The sequence below is a fragment of the Pteronotus mesoamericanus genome, unplaced genomic scaffold, assembly GCF_021234165.1.
Source record: "Pteronotus mesoamericanus isolate MK-2021 breed Mesoamerican mustached bat unplaced genomic scaffold, CSHL_Meso_final contig_228, whole genome shotgun sequence".
Taxonomy (NCBI): Eukaryota; Metazoa; Chordata; class Mammalia; order Chiroptera; family Mormoopidae; genus Pteronotus; species Pteronotus mesoamericanus.
In genome coordinates this window covers 707,861-725,881 of record NW_026555095.1, presented here as the reverse complement: position 1 = coordinate 725,881, position 18,021 = coordinate 707,861, and the positions used below count along the sequence as shown (strand labels likewise).

At 43.7% G+C, this 18,021-nt stretch overlaps 1 protein-coding gene across 1 annotated transcript in view; it reads left to right on the top strand.

The window, feature by feature from the left end:
- Positions 1 to 3,719: 3,719 nt before the first annotated feature.
- ARHGAP31 (Rho GTPase activating protein 31) overlaps positions 3,720 to 18,021 on the top strand; it is a 106,765-nt gene continuing 92,463 nt past the window's right edge. Inside the window, exon 1 of the mRNA XM_054572322.1 lies at positions 3,720 to 4,354. Coding sequence (XP_054428297.1) covers positions 4,255 to 4,354 — 100 coding nt within the window. The 5' untranslated portion in view covers positions 3,720 to 4,254. The remainder of the gene's footprint in view (positions 4,355 to 18,021) is intronic.

The following is an 18,021-nucleotide window of genomic DNA, read 5'->3' as shown; positions in this document are numbered from 1 at the left end:
AGCCCATGGGCAAGGAATTATGAGTATTTAATTAGGCACTAGAAGAAGAGAGAACTCTAAAATTGCTGACTGCTAACTCTATGGACAAACTGGGTAAAAGAAAAGGATAGATCATACGTGTCAGGTGGCATTAAAATTTGCCATTAATCACTCTGTATTCTGTATCTTTTTATTTAGGGTAGAGAAGATTGCTACCACCCTTAGCGAGTACAGGAAGCAGAGGGCACACTTTGATAGGCATCAGTCTTTAATAGTTGCAGATAAGATAAATCCCAGGCAATGACAGAACTCTTCTGCAGGAGCTCCACGTGAGTGAAGTACTTCTTGCTCCATGATAATCTGCTAAAGGCATAACTTATATTATTGCCAAATAGCTTAATTAGTCCTATTGTTAAAAATCATACACTATTTCTATAAAACCTGGTTCCTAGGAAATCTACAACCCAATGGAAAAACCCTTTGGAACCCACATCTGACTTTCTTCCACAGAGCCAGAAAAAGGTACACATCTTTGAGTAAGAAAGAGAAAGAAAAATAGAAAAAGAGCGTCCAGAAAACGATCAAAGTCCAGCACCTATCGCAGGGTATGCTCGACCATGAGAGGGGATGGAGCAAGTGGGGAGGGGCCCGCTTTCCAGCTCTCGGAACAAGGCTGTCATCGTATGGTTTCATTCTGGCTTGATAAATTGTGAATTCTTCCCACTATAGGGTGTACATAATTGAGCAATACCAGAGATACATAACCACTATGTACACATTTCAAAAAAGGCTTGTTCAATTGGCCCAAGCATAATGCATGCTTTGCCCAGTGCTCAGTATTATCTCAACCCTCAACCCAAAACAACTGGAATCCAACTGATTATGAAGCAGGAACCAAAAGGTCTCAGGCTGTTGCAGACTGAAAATTCTATGATTGTCCCTTTGGAGAATCTTCAATAAAGCACAGAAGAATCTTAGGGCTGTATCAAAGCTACTAGCTGTGCTGGTTGATCTAGACAGCCCCGTTTTGTGACAACCTACACCTGTTGGGTTTTGATGGTGATTAAAGGGATCTGGTGCGTAGCTAATGTTACACATAGGAAACATAGGAAATGTTTTGAGAATTACTTGTAAATGACTGTTTCCATACTTAACAGGAGAACTTTACTGTGAGAAAAACCATTACTTAGTAAAAATTGTATATCATTATAAATTAATTCATACTTGAATAAAGTCTGTTTCTTAATTACTGTTATTGTATCAATATGAATTTCCTAATTTTGATACATGTATTCTGGTTATATAAAGTAATATTTGGGAACACTGGATGAAAGGTATATGGGAATTCTTTGAGGTTTTCTTTTCCAAAAATTGTTTAAAAGATTTATTTCTTTATTGTTAGAAAGGGGAAGGGACAGAGAAAGAGAGGGAGGGTAACATCAAGGTGTGGTTGCCTCTCGTGTGCCCCCTACTGGGGACCTGGCTCACAACCCAGGCATGTGCCCTGACTGGGAATCAAACTGGCAGCCCTTTGGTTTGCAGGCCAGCACTCAGTCCACTGAGCCACACGAGCCAGGGCTTTTTTTTCCAAATTTTTTTATAAGCTGAAATTCTCCAAAATGAAAAGTAAAGAGAATGTTTTTAAAGATTTAAAAAGGAAATTCACAGGACTTGACAATTTACTCACAACATGTGCCCTGGGGGCCTGGACCCAGAAACAAAAGTACCCCTTTAGCTTCTCTTCTTTGCTGCCATAGTAATGAAATCCACTGTCGGTCAGGTGAAATAATAAATATGGAAGTTTTTGCTAAAAGAAACTCCTAAACAAATGTTCATGGTAATGATTATGGCCACATGTGGAGATGCTTTCCTATAAATAAAAGGGGGAACAAACCATTACACTAAATATGCTACTGATATTCTCCAGGTAGCTTACAAAATGCTTAAAAATTGCTGTCCTGGCAGTAGGAAAGAGGGAATCACTGACAGTTTTGAGAAAAACAGGCACTTAACAGCAGCAATACTACAGAAAGATTCATCAGGCCTCTAATCCATAGGGTGGATGGAGTGGGAAGAGACCAGACTCGCCAAACTTCACTAGAAGTTATTCCAGTAATTTAGGATTGAACAATGTCACTGACTGGACCTTGAAAGGAAGAAATCCAGAGGAGAGGAATTTTGAAGAACTCATGGCTCTGGGCAGAGCTAGCCTGGAGGTTGGAGGCGGAAAGAGAGAAATGAGTCAGTGGTTACTTGAAGATGTCTCACCAAGATTGGGGCAATGTGGTGATGTCACTGAGAGACAGCTGGAAAATGGAAGGAAGGCGACACCATACACAGAGCTTGTACAGAGAACTCAAGTGGCTTCAGAGGCCAGGCAGGTGCAAAGAGGGTTGGACAGGCCACAGGGGCTGCGAGGCTGGAAGACTCACCTCTCTAAAGAGGTTGCCTCCAAGGGGGCTGATACAACTTGGCATCAGAGTCCTTGCCATGTGGGAGTGCACTTTCAGTGTTACTGGATCTTCTATTTTTGCAAGAGAAGCCAGAAATCTAGCTCTCTTATGTGAAAGCTCTTAACTCTTTAATGTTGGCAATTAATTTTTAAAAAATTTTAAAACATGGCATGTGCCAAACCAAACACATCTGTGGGCCAGATTCTACAGGCAGGCTATCAATTGTGACCTCTGACAAAGAGATGAGGTTAAGGGTGAAAGTTCATAAGCTGCTTTGATGATACAGAGGGAGATAAGTGACTGTAAAGGTATTCAGTGACTAAAATACTTACATAAAGCTTTTGCCAGCAATCTGAGCTGTATGAATGTCCCTACCCTTCAAGTCTACATATGTATTTGAATTAAAACAGGAAGTTTAATCTAAACCTCAAATGGTTAAATCACAAGAACTTCAGTGCTTACTATGTGCTGAGTACACAGAAGTCAAGGAATTTCAAACCTAACTGGGGAAGAAAAAACATGCCCTCCTGAAAACTTGAGACAAATTATGAAACAACCTGGGAGACTGCTTTCTCCACACTATGCTAGATCAGAGTATCAGAGTCACCTTAACTCCCGGATTCTTCCCCCCACCCCATCACTTCCATTTAGCAAACTGCAACAATGCACTGTGTGCGAGTATGGGTACTTGAATCTGTGACCAGATCCTTCCCTCACGTGGGAGGGGCGCTAGCTGGGTTGGGGGTACCTGGGCGCGGAGAGGAGGATAAGAGTGGCCTGTGGAAACCGTGCCCTGTCAAGTTTCTCCGCTGAAATCCTTGCCTTTGTTTCTGTCATTACTCTTTTAAGGGTTTCTGTGGGAGAGGGTAGACACCGAAATAGAAAGTGTCTAAGAAATGGTGACTAGAAGGATGAAAACAAGGCAGAACTTTTTACAGTCCCACCTAGCCCCCGCCATCCAGAATGCCCGCGCGCCTCCTCCTGCCTCTTCAAAGCGCAGTTGGTGGCGCAGGAAGGCGGCAGCTCGGGCGGCGGGTCCTCCTCGGAGAGCCGCGGTTTCCTCCTAACTCCGAGCTGCCCAGCTATCTCCAGAGTCGCCGAGCAACTCGGCGAGGAGCGCGTTCTCTCCCCCACCCCGCACTCCTCAACCCACCCACCTACTTCCTCCGCTCCGTACTCACACAAGCACAGAGCTGCCAAAAATTTCCACCCTCCGCCCCCCTCCCTCGCTAACTTCCTTCCAGCATTTCCTGAGCTGGATGATCCTAGGATTTGTAAGACAGGAAAAAAAGGAAGGCGTGAGGGCGGGCGAGAGAGACAGGATGCTTGCTTTTCGTTTTACCGAAGCCGTCTGAAGGCAAGACAGCGGGCGCCGGGAAGAGGACCCACGCAGCCCCGCGCTGTCTCCTCGCCCCGCGCGGCCGCCGCGTTCCCCGCGCTCGCCCTGGGCGTCCAGAAAGGCGGAAAGCGAAGCTCGCCCTCCCTCCCCAGCAGAGGGAAACAGCCGAAGACACCGCAGGAGTCTGTGAAAGTCCCTAGGACTCCAAGTGAGGAAGTGACACTCCCAGGCGAGCCGGCCCGCAGCTGCCAGCTCTGCACGGCCTCCAGCACCGCGGCCCTGGAGGAGCGCGCGGCGGATTTCAGGCTCCGCGCCGCCCCGCGGGGTCCGTGCGCACTGCCCCGGGCCCAACTTCTTCTGGACGCCCATGCGGACCCCTGGATCCGCGCTGCAGCGGGTGATCTAACACCGGAGACAATCTTCGGCGTGGTGCCAAGCAGAGGGGAGGGGGACACGGAGGGGCAACCTCTTTGGGACTAACTCATGAAGAACAAGGGTGCCAAGCAGAAGCTGAAACGAAAGGGAGCCACCAGTGCCTTTGGCTGTGACCTGACCGAATATCTGGAAAGCTCAGGACAAGATGGTAATGTGCCTTTGCCTTTTACTCCGTTCTTTTTGTTTGAGGGAGATATGGACTCTTCTGGGGTGAGTTAGATTCAATTCACAAGTTAATGTATTCCAGGCCTGTGTGCTCATTTTACTTTTTTTTTTTTAAGAACAATATGATTCTTAAGGTGCACAGCGCTGCCACCCCGATGGGCAGAGGTGGTGTCAATCCTTCCGTTTGTGTCACAGAAGCCGTTAATGGGCGGTGCTGCTCCTGTTTAACTGGCTATTTCTGGGACGTGAGGTTGGTAGCTGGAGAGGTCTTGATCGCAAACTTCGGATATCAGAAAGGAGGGATGAGGGCTGGACCTGTGAGATGATGATCAATGGGCTTTGCTGCATTCACAGCTATGACCACCTTGGGTGTTCCTCCCGGGCTCTCCAATTTCATCGCTCACATCTTTTTTTATTAATGTGCTGGAAGGCAGGGGGTGCGGTGGATCCCGGCGGGGGGAGTGGTTGCACAAACATTTTCTGAATTTCTGAACTGATGCCAAATATATAGTACCTCCCTCCTTCCTCTTCCCAGCCCCCCAGACCCTTTACCTCCGTTTGGCTTTCAGGTCAGCATTTAGTGTGTCAGACAAGAAGAGTGTTGTTAAAAAGTCAGAGGGCCTCGATTTTAAAATAGTTTCGTTAAGGCATGTAAAAGAAAAGGAGAGGGTCTCTGTTTTCAAGGTCAAATTGGGGAAAAAAAAGAGGGAATCCTGCAGAGTAGAGACAATTTAAACATTTGTTGGGGGAGGGGAATGAAAATAATGTAAAATACAATAACAGCATTTGAAGTTTGAGGTGTTTAATCATAGGAATGTTGGGAAAATTGAGCATTAAATGACTCCTTTATCAAGGTTGACTGGCCCTGCATTTAACCATGACAAAAAGGCCTTGTCTTTAGAAACTTCAGTGAGAGAGAAAATTGTCCACTATATGGGCTGTGTGTTTATACATAGGTACAACAAAAGGGGCAACTGAAGAGCTGCTTAACTGTGCAGAATAATTCTGCCTCCAGGAAAGCAATCTCAAAAATGATGTGATTAGCTCATATCAGATGTGCACCTCAAAAACAATGTAAGGCTTTTGTTTCAGTTCCGTTTTTTTGGTGGTTTTTTTTGTTTTTTTTTTTTTAGAGATTGAGCACCACCTAGTAATTTGCAGTGGTGTGATATTCCTGTGGTATTCTAGAGTTCAGAGCCTGCTGTGTCATTAGGATAAATGGCTTAGTATTTTAGAGCTTGGGGGACCACAGGTTTCAAAACTGCCTCTTTTGAAAGTGAGCTATAACTGAATCAATCCATTTATCTCCAACAATCTTGGAGAGGTAAGTTTGAAATCAAACGGCTTGGACTGAGGGTTTCTTTTCTTTTTTGAAGGTGCGAGAGCTCAAGTATACATTTTAACACTACCCTCAGGAATTCAGAATGAATGTTCCCTGCACCTGTTTTTGCAGGGGCCTTCAGGTTTCTGTATCAGTTCTCCTGAGATGCCACCTTCAACGATGTGGGTGCTATGCTGGACCCTCCCTCTAAAGCTGTGAGAGTTGCATGGGAATACTTGGCAGTCCTACCCCGATTCTTACAATGTTGTAGATCATAGGGAGAGCCAGGAACCCAGGGCTTTGTGAAGATACCTCAGAGACAGCCTTAGGTAGCTTTTCGTTCACTTGCTTTGTATTTTGGGGTTTCATATATGTTTCATTTGGACAAAAAGGAATGGAGCTATTGCTTAAAGAAAAAAATTGAAAACCAGCCCCCAGCGTTCCCTCCTCTGGGGAGGAAAGGAGGAAGCCCAGAGAGGTGAACTGACCTGCCTAAGGTCACACAGTGAGTCAAGAAGGATGCAGAGGGCCCTGGCCTAGCAGGCTCCTCTCCTGTCCCTGGCTTCCATGTCTAGGCCAACATTCTCCTCTAATGATTTTTCCCTCTAAATTGAAAGCAGACAGCCCTGCCACGGGATCAGCAAACTTTCAAGACTGACTGACATACCTGAATAGAGTTCAGCTTTGAAATGAAAGGAAACTGACCTACTTAATGATCCGTGCACCATTATTATGCCATGTGGGAATTAGGCACACACAATAAATTGCTTGTATAAATAAAAGTAATTAGGATTTCTTCTTTCCCAAATCTAACACTAGTTAGGTAGTTGTCTCTTATTTTTGTCATAGTGTAGCATCAAAGTCAGTGTTTTCTCTAAAACAATGTGTCTTCCTTATGGGTTTTCTGAAATATGTATTGGTTAATAGGCAATTAAGTCCAAGGCCTGGCCTCTGTTTCCAGGGAGGAAAAGCTGACCTGGGCTCTGCCCCTTTGCCCACCACCTTGGAAGTTCAGCCGACAATCCCGAGCGCCACAAGTCATCATGGTAACTAGGAGCCAGAAGGCTGGGGAGGACCTCAGAAAACTGACATCATTGTTTCTTAACCTTGGAGAGCAAGGGTACAATGATGGATCTGGATAGAGACAGAGAAAAAGGGATTCAGGTCTGGGAGAACAAGGCAGGAGGGAAGAACAGAAGTGTAGAGAGACCAAGGGGCCCCTGTGCTTGGACAGGGAAGGAGAGCCCTGAATGGGGGTTGAGGACAAAGCTGGTGACAATCAGCTGTGCGCAGGTAACCCTGAGGCTCAGCATGGAGGATGAATACCATCTACTCTTGTAATTCGCTGTGGCCCAGCCCTGCTACCTTCAGTTGGACAGATCTGACAGGGCAGGGTGTGTGGGTGACAAATAGGTGTTCAGCTTAGAGCGGATGTTGCTCAGGGCCAGTTGTCATCCTTAATCTTTAGGAAGCTGATGAAAAACAGAACCCGTTTTCCTTAGAAAAACACACACACTCAAATTGTGTATACAGTTTTTGTGGGCATTCACATAGATGCCAAGTTCAGACCCTGCTGTTGATCATCCCTAGCTGCACACAGGCCTGATGGGAAGGAGAATACCCCCTTTTGCTTATTTAACCACTTTTCTCCAGCCTGGTGAGAACACCCAAGAATGGCAAGAAGCTGCTCCTGGCCAACTTGGCAGGAGTCTCTTTTACTTCCCCTCCAGCAAAGTGGCTGCTGCCCCAACCCCCAGCTCTCCCCTGGGAACCCGATAACTTTCTCTTCCTGTCTGGAATAGAGGGAAAAGATCATCCCTTCCTCACTGCTAATGCTGAAAATAGTTTTCTTTCTCTTCTTTTTGACCACTGTATACAAAGGTTCATGCTTGCAGCTATGTAATGAAAACCACATCATTTTGTCGCCTGTGGTTGGGAGGTTGTGGGTGAAGTCCTGTGAGGCCAGATTGCATTCACAAGCATTTCCTACCTCTCCCCTCGGGTCCAATTGCTCTGGGTCTTCCCTCGGTGCTGGGAGATGTCAAGGGACCAGTGAGAGAGCATTGTCAAGGGAGATCTTCTGCCTCTGTGCTGGCCCCACTCTAAGGGCTGAGGACTTTCTCACCCTTGCAAGCAATCCTTGTCATTTTACTAGCACCCTTGTAAAAAAGTGATACTGCTCTGACCAAGTGGTTCACCATGAAGGTGGCACATTAGAAGAATTATGTGGGGAGCCCAAAAATAAGGTTGATACCCAGACCGCCCTCTCAGACCAATGAAATCAGTCTCTTGGTGCCCAGACATGGATTATGTTTTAAAAGCTAGAAATTCTAAAATGTGGACAGAGCTAAGAACCCCTGTTTGCAGTGCAGAGATTTACAGAACATTTCCCCCTAGATAAGCAGCCTAGACCATTTAAAATCTACCCTCTGAACATTTGATAAGAACTGTGAGCCCCCTTTTTTAAAAAAGATTTTATTTATTTTTTTAGAGAGAGGGGAAGAGAGAGAGAAAGAGGGAGAGAAACATCCATGTGCAAGAGAAAAGAAACATTGATGGGTTACCTCTTGCATGCTCCACGCCTGGGACCTGGCCTGCAACCCAGGCACATGCCATGATTGGGAATCTAACCAGCGACCCCTCATTTCTCAGGCGATGCTCTACCCAGTGAGCCACACCAGTGAGGGCAGAACTGTGTGCCTTTTTATTCCTGAAGATTTTTTTCCTAGTTCTTATCAGATTGAAAAAGGAAAAAGAAAAAGAAAAAATACATATTTGATTTGAGGGATTACAGAAGGTTAATAATAATTACACAAATGTCCATTATAAATATAATTTTAAGTTTGATGAAAGTAAGATAGCCCTGTAAGTTCAGGAAATAAGGATAAGGCAATGGGCACTTTTAGATGTAGCTGTTCTATGTTTCTGAAGTTAAATCATTCTTTTACTTTGTTTATTCATTTATTTAACTGATTATCTATTAAGGCACTGTGCTAGGTACTGTGGGAGAGAAAGAAACATGTAACTCCCAGATTCAAGAAATTTACAGTCTAAGGGATGGGAACAAACTTTCAGAAACTAACTAAGCTTTGAAATTGGCTGTCATGACTGGGAAGGGAGGAAAATGTGAAAGCTTTTATCCACAATTAAATATAAGAAACATAAACAGGAGCAAAGTCTTAGGAAAAAAGTAAATATTTTTCTGTGCAAGATAAGATTTAACAAATGGAGAACCAGGGCTGGGTGTTCTCTTTGGCTTAGTTGTTTCCTTCCCAGAATCTTGCCTGGTGCATCATTATCACACCTTCCCTCGCTAAGTCCTCATCCTTGGATTCTCAGCTGCTTTTGGAAACCTCCCCTGATCCTTCCAAGTCAGGTGCCCCCACTGGGGGCTTCTCTTAGGAGTTTCAGAACTTTACTGCCTGGGACAGCGTCCCAACTTTCCCTGTCTCCAGCTGAGTGACCTTGGAGCAAGTTAGTTACTCCCTCTGGGCCTCAGTTTCCACATGAGTGATATGGGGATAGGAAGACTGATGTGAAGATGAGTTAATATGGGCAAAGGACTTAGCAGAGGGGATGCATATAATAAGCTTTGAGTGTAGCTATTATCCTAACACCCTGGGCTTGCCCTAGCATAACTACTTACCATTCATGTCTGAGTGAATGAGAACTCCAAAGGAATGAATAAATAAAATGGTCAGATGGGTTAATCAGCCACTAAGAGAAAGCAGATGGGCTGCGCATGGAATGGAGAGGCCAGTTCATGCAGGCCCACTGGAGGCAGACCCCCACTGTACAGTAGGGGAAAACAAAATGTCAACCTGAAACTAAAGGGCCCTCAAAAAGATCTGAGAAAAATGCCCAGCCACTCCTGAACCCCCAAGGAACTGAAAAAGAAGATAAAACCTGGAGGTGGAGTTTGTGGGAACAGAACTTGTGGGCTTGAGTTTAGAGGGGAACCTCCAAATCTGGGTTCCCAGAGTGAAACAGGAAAAACCAAAAGAGGAGAATTAAGACTTAAAACCTGGAGCAAACTGAAGTCAAGCTGTAACTTACTCTGTATAGTCTAGATATGACAAATAACCCACACAGAGAATAGAAACAGCTACTTCCGCCTACCCACATCCCTCCTCCTTGCCCACTCTCCGGACCTCTGCCAAGAGTCCCTTGACCACAGGCATGGTCTCCCCCTTCCTCCACCCCTACCCACCAGTACTGGCAGCCACCCAAATGTCTTTCAGCCTCAGGAGGCCCAGATGTTGGGGTTGCTAAGGAAGCCCACTCTTTGGTTGCCCCAGACCTGCCCTGAAGCCAAGTAGACTATATGCTGGGGCAGGAGAGAGCTGGAGACCTGGTCTTATGCTGGGCAGAGGGAAATGTTGGAACTAGGAACACATTTTCCCACAGACGGTGCTGTAAGTGGTGGATGAGCTCCCCAATGCCATTACAACTGTCGTTTTTCATGCGTTCTTTTTGTTTTTCCCCAGTCCATTGGACATCTGTGGACTAGCCTGAGAACCTTTTCTGTAGGAGTGGAGAGGAGGGGAGAACACATTCTGAATTCAGAAGCTGATTGACTGAGGCAGTTCTGAAGTATTTGCTGAGGACTCTTTGTCTCAGGGACTCACCTCACTGCAGAAAGTTTCCTGGGATTTTGTAGAACGGGGCGGGGCTGAAAGATCCAGGGGCCAGTCTGGGAATAAAAAGCACCCCACACTCCTTCTCCATTAGATATTCTTGCTAACTATTGTTGAAACGAAGAAATGATAGACCCTCTGGTCCAGGCTGCTTGGTGTTCATTCCCTCTAGCACAGATGGGTCAAGCTGAGCGCCCCGCCCTCCTGGCCTCGGGTGTCAGGGTTCCACTTCTTCACTTCCCTCTGCCTGGTTCCTTCACACTAGTCTTGAGCCCTGAAACATGGAGCAACTTTTTTTTTACCTTTGCTTTGTTCTTTGCTCACTGCTTGCCATGTATTTAAACCCATGTGGCATTTTCCCACTTACCCCCACTCTTCAAGTTAATGTTCTTTTTGCTGATGGGTACACATCCTACCTAGTTTTCTGAGCTTTCTCACTATGCCTCAGCACAAATGCCACACTCCAGTTGAACTGGTCTTGGTGTTCCTCCCTCAACGGGCTGGCCTCAGGTCCTCATTGAGGTGGGGCCACAGCCTGATGGGACTTTAGGAGACCAGGTAGCTCCCTGTGTCCCTCTAATCTTCCCCACGACATGGAATTTTAGCTAAGATTTAAAATAAAGGACCCCTGGGAGAAACACATTGACTGAAGTTGAGGGGAAAGAGAATAGGTATCGGTTCTAGATATTTTTTCTAAGAGCAACCTTTAATAGAGAAAGATACAATATTAGGCTTCTGGGTGGCTCAAGGGAGAGGGACCCAAAGATGAAGGCTGAGTCCCAAATCAGACCTGCTTGTTATTTTTATTAGTGGAGTTACTGTCTGTGTTGATTGCTTACCATGTGCCAACCACTTTATACACAAAAGTGGAATTTTGAACATTGTAAAACTGGGCTCTTTTATTGCCATTTTAAAGAGGAGAAAACTGAGATGGGAGAGGTTAAACCACATATCAAGATTATAGAGAGAGGAAAGGCAGAATTTAAATCCAGATCTGTCTGACTCCCAAGACATGAACACACAATCTCCCAGAATAGCATATTTCATAATTTGGCATTTACTCTACAGTATTGTGAAAAAAAGAAAAAAGACAAACCTGCAAAAAATAGTTTTTTTCCCTTTGCATTGTTCTTCCCTCAGCCTAAATCATTAATAGAAATAATAACAACTTACGTTTGTATAACATTTTATCCTCTGCAAGGTGCTTGTCACACGCACATTCTAAACCTACCAGCGTTCAAGTCCTACCAGACCCCACCTTTTCCTCCCAGGTCCCTCCCCGCCCACTGCCGCCAGAGCTCTCTTTCCCTCTTGGAACACCTGCTGCTTTAGAGTCAGAGGCACCCAATTTGGTCTTCATTCTACATGTTATTCGGTTTTCTAACTGGCTTTTTGTATGCAAGTCAATGATGAGCTCCACTGAAGGCAGGTGGCATTCGGCAGCTCACACAGATGTGGTAGCTCACTCTGCTTCTCAGGGTGAGCCTTGTGGCCAGCACACAGCAGCTGATTGATTGACCCCATTTCCTGCTCAGGAAGCTGGTGTTAAATCCCTTCTAGGAAGCTCAGTGCAGAGACATTGCTGATGTGCTGAAATATCAGAAATCTAAGATTGTTTAAGGTTCCCCTCGAAGGCTCATTGCTACTCCCTGATAGGAAACTGAGCTCAACTTTGCACAGGATGCCCCAGAAACACTGCCTTTTCCTAGAGCCTCATCAGTTACTCCTTGGTATGAACCACATTCTTGGCGGGGCCCCAGAACCAACTGAGTTTTTGGGATCAAGTCTCAGGCACTCTTTGTTCTAGTGCAAGCTTGGCTGATGCGTACCAGGCCCTATTACCACACCCATGGCCTGATGCTGGTCCAGGAGACCTTTGGGGACCCCTCTCCACTACCCTCAGAGGGAGAGGGGTGAATGTCACCCCCCAGAACAACATATACCAGCTCTTACTGTTACAGATACCAGAAAACAGTTTGACATATAAAGTAGGATTCTGGCAAGCTATAAATAGACCTATCGCCTTCATGAAAGGCAGTTGAGCTAATGTGTATAATTATGCATATTTTTTTCCGTGGTGCTTTTTGTGTTTTATTCAGAAACTATTTTGTATAGGGCTTTCAATTCAATGCAACAAATATTTAAGAGGACTCTAATATGCTAGACACGGTTGGGTTACAAAGATGCTCTCAAGTTGCTCTCAGCATAATGAACTCAGGGTCGTAAGATGGAAAAAGAACTAAGTGGAGAACAAGGAAGAATGAAATGAGGGTTCTGGAGGATGTGCAAGCAGGGGATATTAACATGTGAGGCAGCCCAGTGAAAGAGAACCAGCAGACAGGGTGGGTTGTTTGTAAGGGGGGAAAATCAATAAAATGATAAACAAACATCATCTGGCTGTGAGGAATGACAGAGATATGGGAAGATGGGGTAGTTGGTTTCTGCAGACAGGAAACCAGATGGTTTTGCCTGACGCTTGTAATTGGTCACACCCTCTTGCACAGGGATGGAGGAGGGGTGGAGATTTGACTTAAAGTGGCCAGGCTTCATTTAGGCGGACCCTGGCTAGGGTGATAGAAGCTGTCTTCAGTGGCAGGAGAAGGCAGAACAGCTGATAATACAAGTGGCAATTGGTTTAATTAAGTCTGAACCCTGTCCAAGGGCAAGAGAAAGGGGGATTCTTTTAAAAGGTAACACTTTAAAAAATAATATTAACTGATGACCCTAATTATGTTTCTTGATTAAATCTAGCTGTATGGCATAAATGTAAAACCTTGACCTCTCCCCACTGTCTGAGAAAAGTTCTGTTTTTTCCTCCATTGTATGTATGTAGACCGACTCAGAGAGGTTAAGTAACTTGCCTAATGCCACCTAGCCAGGACTTGGGAGATGCAGGACTCAAACCATGTCTCTCTGACATTAAATCCCCCTTCAATGGCTTTGTCTCCTCTGGGCTCAAACATGCATAGCTATGCTGGTAGTAAATCAGGGTCTGATATACACAGCTCCATTTTACAACGCTTTGCCAAGGTGATAAGTTCAGGAGGATTTAGTTAAACTTTTATAAAAGCTCTGGCAATGAAGTTCCCGTCCCCAGTTTTTCAACGTAGAACATCTAGGTTCCAAATGGCAGCATTCTAAACCGAGAGCATGCCCTGTTGCCGTAAGTAGCCCCTTCCACCACTTCTTTCCCATCTGTTTCCTGCATGCTGAGTATTATTGGGAAACAATGATGTCAACTCTTCCATATAAATCTACACCTCCCTGCTTACCCCTCCCTTACAATGCATATTTTTGTTCCTCTTTCTGGCTTTTGTCTTGCTGTTCTGTTCTTTAAGGATTCATGCTTTTGGCGTGGATTGTTGGCTTTCTTTTTAATGAGCTTTAGTTATTTAAGCTTCATTGTGGCCTTCAAAGTGCACATGCTCTTTTGGGTCCATATTTGGAAAATCCTTTGTTTGGCTAAGAGCTAGAGCATGGGTCTGGTGTTAATGGAGAGGAGCCATTTTGCTTTCTGAAAAAGCAAAGCTAGATGCAAGGCTCTGAATCAGGTTCGGAGCAGAGGACACATAAACTGTTGGGGGCCCACAGGGGCTGCATTAAAGCTGTTTGGACCCCGGGCACAAAGTGAGTAGCTGAAGGTCAGGAAAATATATGCATCCAGTAATCTGGTTTCCCTCACCCCAAGCCTGACTTCCAAATGGGACATGATTTCCTCAGTTCCTTTTTCTTTACTGTCCCTGAAGACATTTCGTTTCTAAAAGGAAAAGATGGTGGGGTGGGGTGGGGTGGTGGGGGAGTGGGGGCCTATTCCTGCAGGGGGGCAGGCAGTGGAGAGTGAATTTTAAATTTTGGGTCCAAGAATTCTGGACCTCTCTCAGCCTTGGGCAGTGACACTCAACTTCATTGGGCATAAGAACAACTAAAAATGTAGTTTTTACTTTTAAAAATAGTAGTTAAATTTAATGCAGTGTTAGGAATACTCTTTAAATTCCATTTCAGACTCCTTGAAACAAAATGGACCTCTAATAAAAGTTTCAAAGGAGCATTTGCACAGGTCCTGTAGTATCTGGGTCTGTGGAGAACGTGAGAGTCCACTGAATGAGTTCTACATTTGATAGAGCTGCGAGCCGTCAAGTGTGACTGCATGACAACATTTTGAGGTCAGTCCCTCCGAGATTCTGCTTTTGTAGGTCTGAGATGGGAATCCACATTTTTTAAGCCGGGGCTCCGGCTGATTCTGATATCTTTGGCCTACTTTGAAAAACATTGAGTTAGCCCATAGAAAGAAGCAATTAAGTAAAACTACATGATGTTTATTTTCTTTATACTTTTTTTGCAAGGGTGGGCAAAAGTAAGTTTACCATTGTGACTATGTGAAACAGTTCATTTCTGTATCATTTATTAATTATATTATTTATATGTATTACAACTGTAAACCCACTTTTGCCCACCCCTGTATAGTGCCCAGATTTTCAACAATAACATGTTTTTTTCTATTTAGAGTGAAAATAATCTGTTAAAACTATTAATGAAAATGGGGTGTCTTAATTTATTGGATTTCATAAAGCCCTTTTGTTTCAGTCTTTATTTTAAAAAACCTTCACAAAATCTGTTAGTTTGCTTTTCTGCCTTAATAGATGCAGTTTAGTGAAATCAATTATCTTTTCCTCTGAGAAACAGCATAATAATGTGGTTGGCATGTGCCTTTTTTGCTGATAGTTTTCCTTGGCTCAAGTCCCAGCTCTACCATATGCTAGCTTTGTGACCATGGACAAGCTACCAAACCTCTCTGTGCCTAACTTTCCTCATCTATAAAGTGGAGATTATGATAATAATAATACCTATTGAATGGGGATTGAGGATTAAATGAACTAGTGCACTGCTTGGAATTTAGTAAACCTTCCATAAGTGTTAATTATGGTCCTTACTTCCTTAGTGATTGGAAATCTTACACTGTTTCAGCCTCATTACTCAAAATGTGGTCCCTGAGTACTGCTATAGATGTGGAAGTTGCGGGAGCTGAGAATAAATATTCCAGGGTTCCCATATATCCCTTGAGGCTTCTTCTCTTTTTAAAAATTCTCTTATATACACACATTTTTTTTTTTGGTCGAATGCATAAAATGCTAGGGTTTTTAAAAAAATTTAATTCAATTATTTATTTAGATACTTGTTTTTGTATTATAAAGGAATTTTAACACTTATTTTTTTAACGTATTATGGTACAGGATATTTTTTTAATTTTTTGAAATTTTTTTATTGTTCAGTTACAGTTGTCCTGCCTTTGTAAAGATTCCTACACATTAATACATATTTCCGGGGTAGGACTGTGGCAAACTTTCTGAGTTTTACCTTTGTTCTTTCTTTCTCTCTCTCTCTTTCTTTCTTTGTTTCTTTCTTTCTTTCTTTCACAATCAGAAAAAGAAAATAACCTAAACACAAAACTGAAAAGAAAAAAATAAAGGTTATGGCAAAAGGCTAGAATCATAGTGACTGCCATCCAAACTCGTAGTTTCCATCTGTATTTCAGGAGAGTTATAAATCTGGAAAATGAACCTGTTTCCATCATTGATGGAACAATGCAAGACCTGGCTTTTCACTGGCCCATATGACATTTCTCATATGCCTATTTCTTTGTTCCACAAATTGCATTTGAACGGTTGATTGAATGAGGTAGATCTGGTTCAGTCTGAGGCAGTAGAGTATATGGACTGAAGAATTCACACTGCTTTTCTCATGGTTGAATCTGTGTTCATTTCTCAGTGCTCCATTTGAAAAGAGAAGCTTGTACACAGACATATATTTAGGAAGATGATCAAGATGGTGAGGTTTAGAATTTCATTACCTCTCACCTCCAACCACTGTCACAGCTTCCTAAATTGTCTCCGCCTTTGAGTAGGAAAAAAATGAGCTCATTGAAGACTGGAACCATTCTCTGTTCATCTGTGTGTTAGACATCTGTAGGATGACATTAATTTTGACTCAGAGGAGCTGGGTCTTCTAAGATGAATGGAATCTGAGTCATCTCTGCCTGAAGGGAAGATATTCCAGACAGAAAGAACAATATATAAACAAAGCTGTTGAGGTATAAAATAGTATGTCAGTATCAGAATTCTTAAAAGAAGAACATAGAGAGCAAAGGTGAAGCATGGTCTAGGTTTATAGGGACGATTGGCTTATTAAATGATGATTTTAAGTCTTCTAGGGAAAAAAAGAGTGATGAAGACAAATGTGCCAGTTTAAAAAACAGAATGATAAAGAAAGAAGAATCTTGAGCTACATATACAGCTACTGTGTCCTTTTTGCTGTTTTTGCTGTAGCTGTTGAGAAAAAATTGAAGCCCAGGTAGAGGAAAAGTGAGATGCCCCAAACAGCTATAGCCCAGAGTTTCTGAGTTTATTCCATCTATTTATAATCTCAGGAAATTCCGTCTCTCTCTGTCTTGTGGATAATAACCAGAGCAATGTTTAACATTTCATAACCAAGTTTTATTTGAGGTGAAAAACTTTGCAGTGTTTCTTCCCACCTGCTTACTTGTCACACTTCTACTCTATCCCTTCTCTTTTTCTTCTCGCTTCCTCTTCATTCTTGTCACTCCTTCAGTTTAAGAAACCATGATGCAGGTATCAGATCCACCATTCATACTAATTTCTCTCCCAGGTGCTATGTTGAGCCTGGCTCTGTATGTTCTCATTCCACTATGGGATGGCTGTCCCCTCAGAATGGTGTCCTCCCCGAGCCTCCTACGTCCCTGTCTGTGAGGAGACCTTGGGGTCCCTTGGAGGTGGGCCTCCCTGTCCAGTGCCTGCCTCACCCCTGCCAGATTCCAGAACTCCAAAAACTAAAAATACTTCAGCCTTTGCTGGCAGGCATTCAAACTGATTTTGTCCATCATGACTGAAAAGCAGAGTCCCAGAAAGGAGTGAAATTAGCATGGTGGTCAGCTGCTCCCTGAAGGGCTCCTCTCAGACTTGTGTTCACGCTGCACAATGGTCATTTCCACTACCCCTCCTCAGAATAGCTCCTTTGGCAATACTCTGCCACCCTTGACTCCTGAGTGTAATGGCGGGAGTCATGACAAAATGCAGGATGAGATTTTAATGAGGAATAAACAACTGCCACAGGTACAAGCTGTCCGCTTCCCTTGTAAAATGTAATTGTTAAAAAAAAAAAATCAAGCAATACAGAAAGTACAAAGTCCCATGTCACATCCATGCAGTCCCATTCATCCGTTAACAGTCTGGGCTGGATTCATCGAGACCAGGTCCATTGGCAGAGCGTTATGCAATGAGAGAAAGGTGCTCTGTCTGCACTGTGCAGTATGGCGGCCTCTAGCAACATGTGGCTGTTAGCACTTGAATATAGCTAGTGCTACTGAGGAACTGAACTTTAAGTTTAATTAATTTAAATTTACATATCCACATGTGGCTAATGGCAACTGTATTGAATAGCACAGAGAACTTTCTCAGTGTATATACTAAAAAATACACACATTGAATGATTTTCTTTGTTTTTTCCCCCCATAAAGTTAAAACATACATATGTTCTGACATGTGCTGTTTTAAATAACAGGAGATCTTGGAGAACCATCCCTTTTTGTAATTAAAGGTTGATCTCACCCTGTTAAATCACTGCATGGGATTCTGCTGAATTGATAGTTTTAGTTTAATTTTATTTTTTAAATCAGAT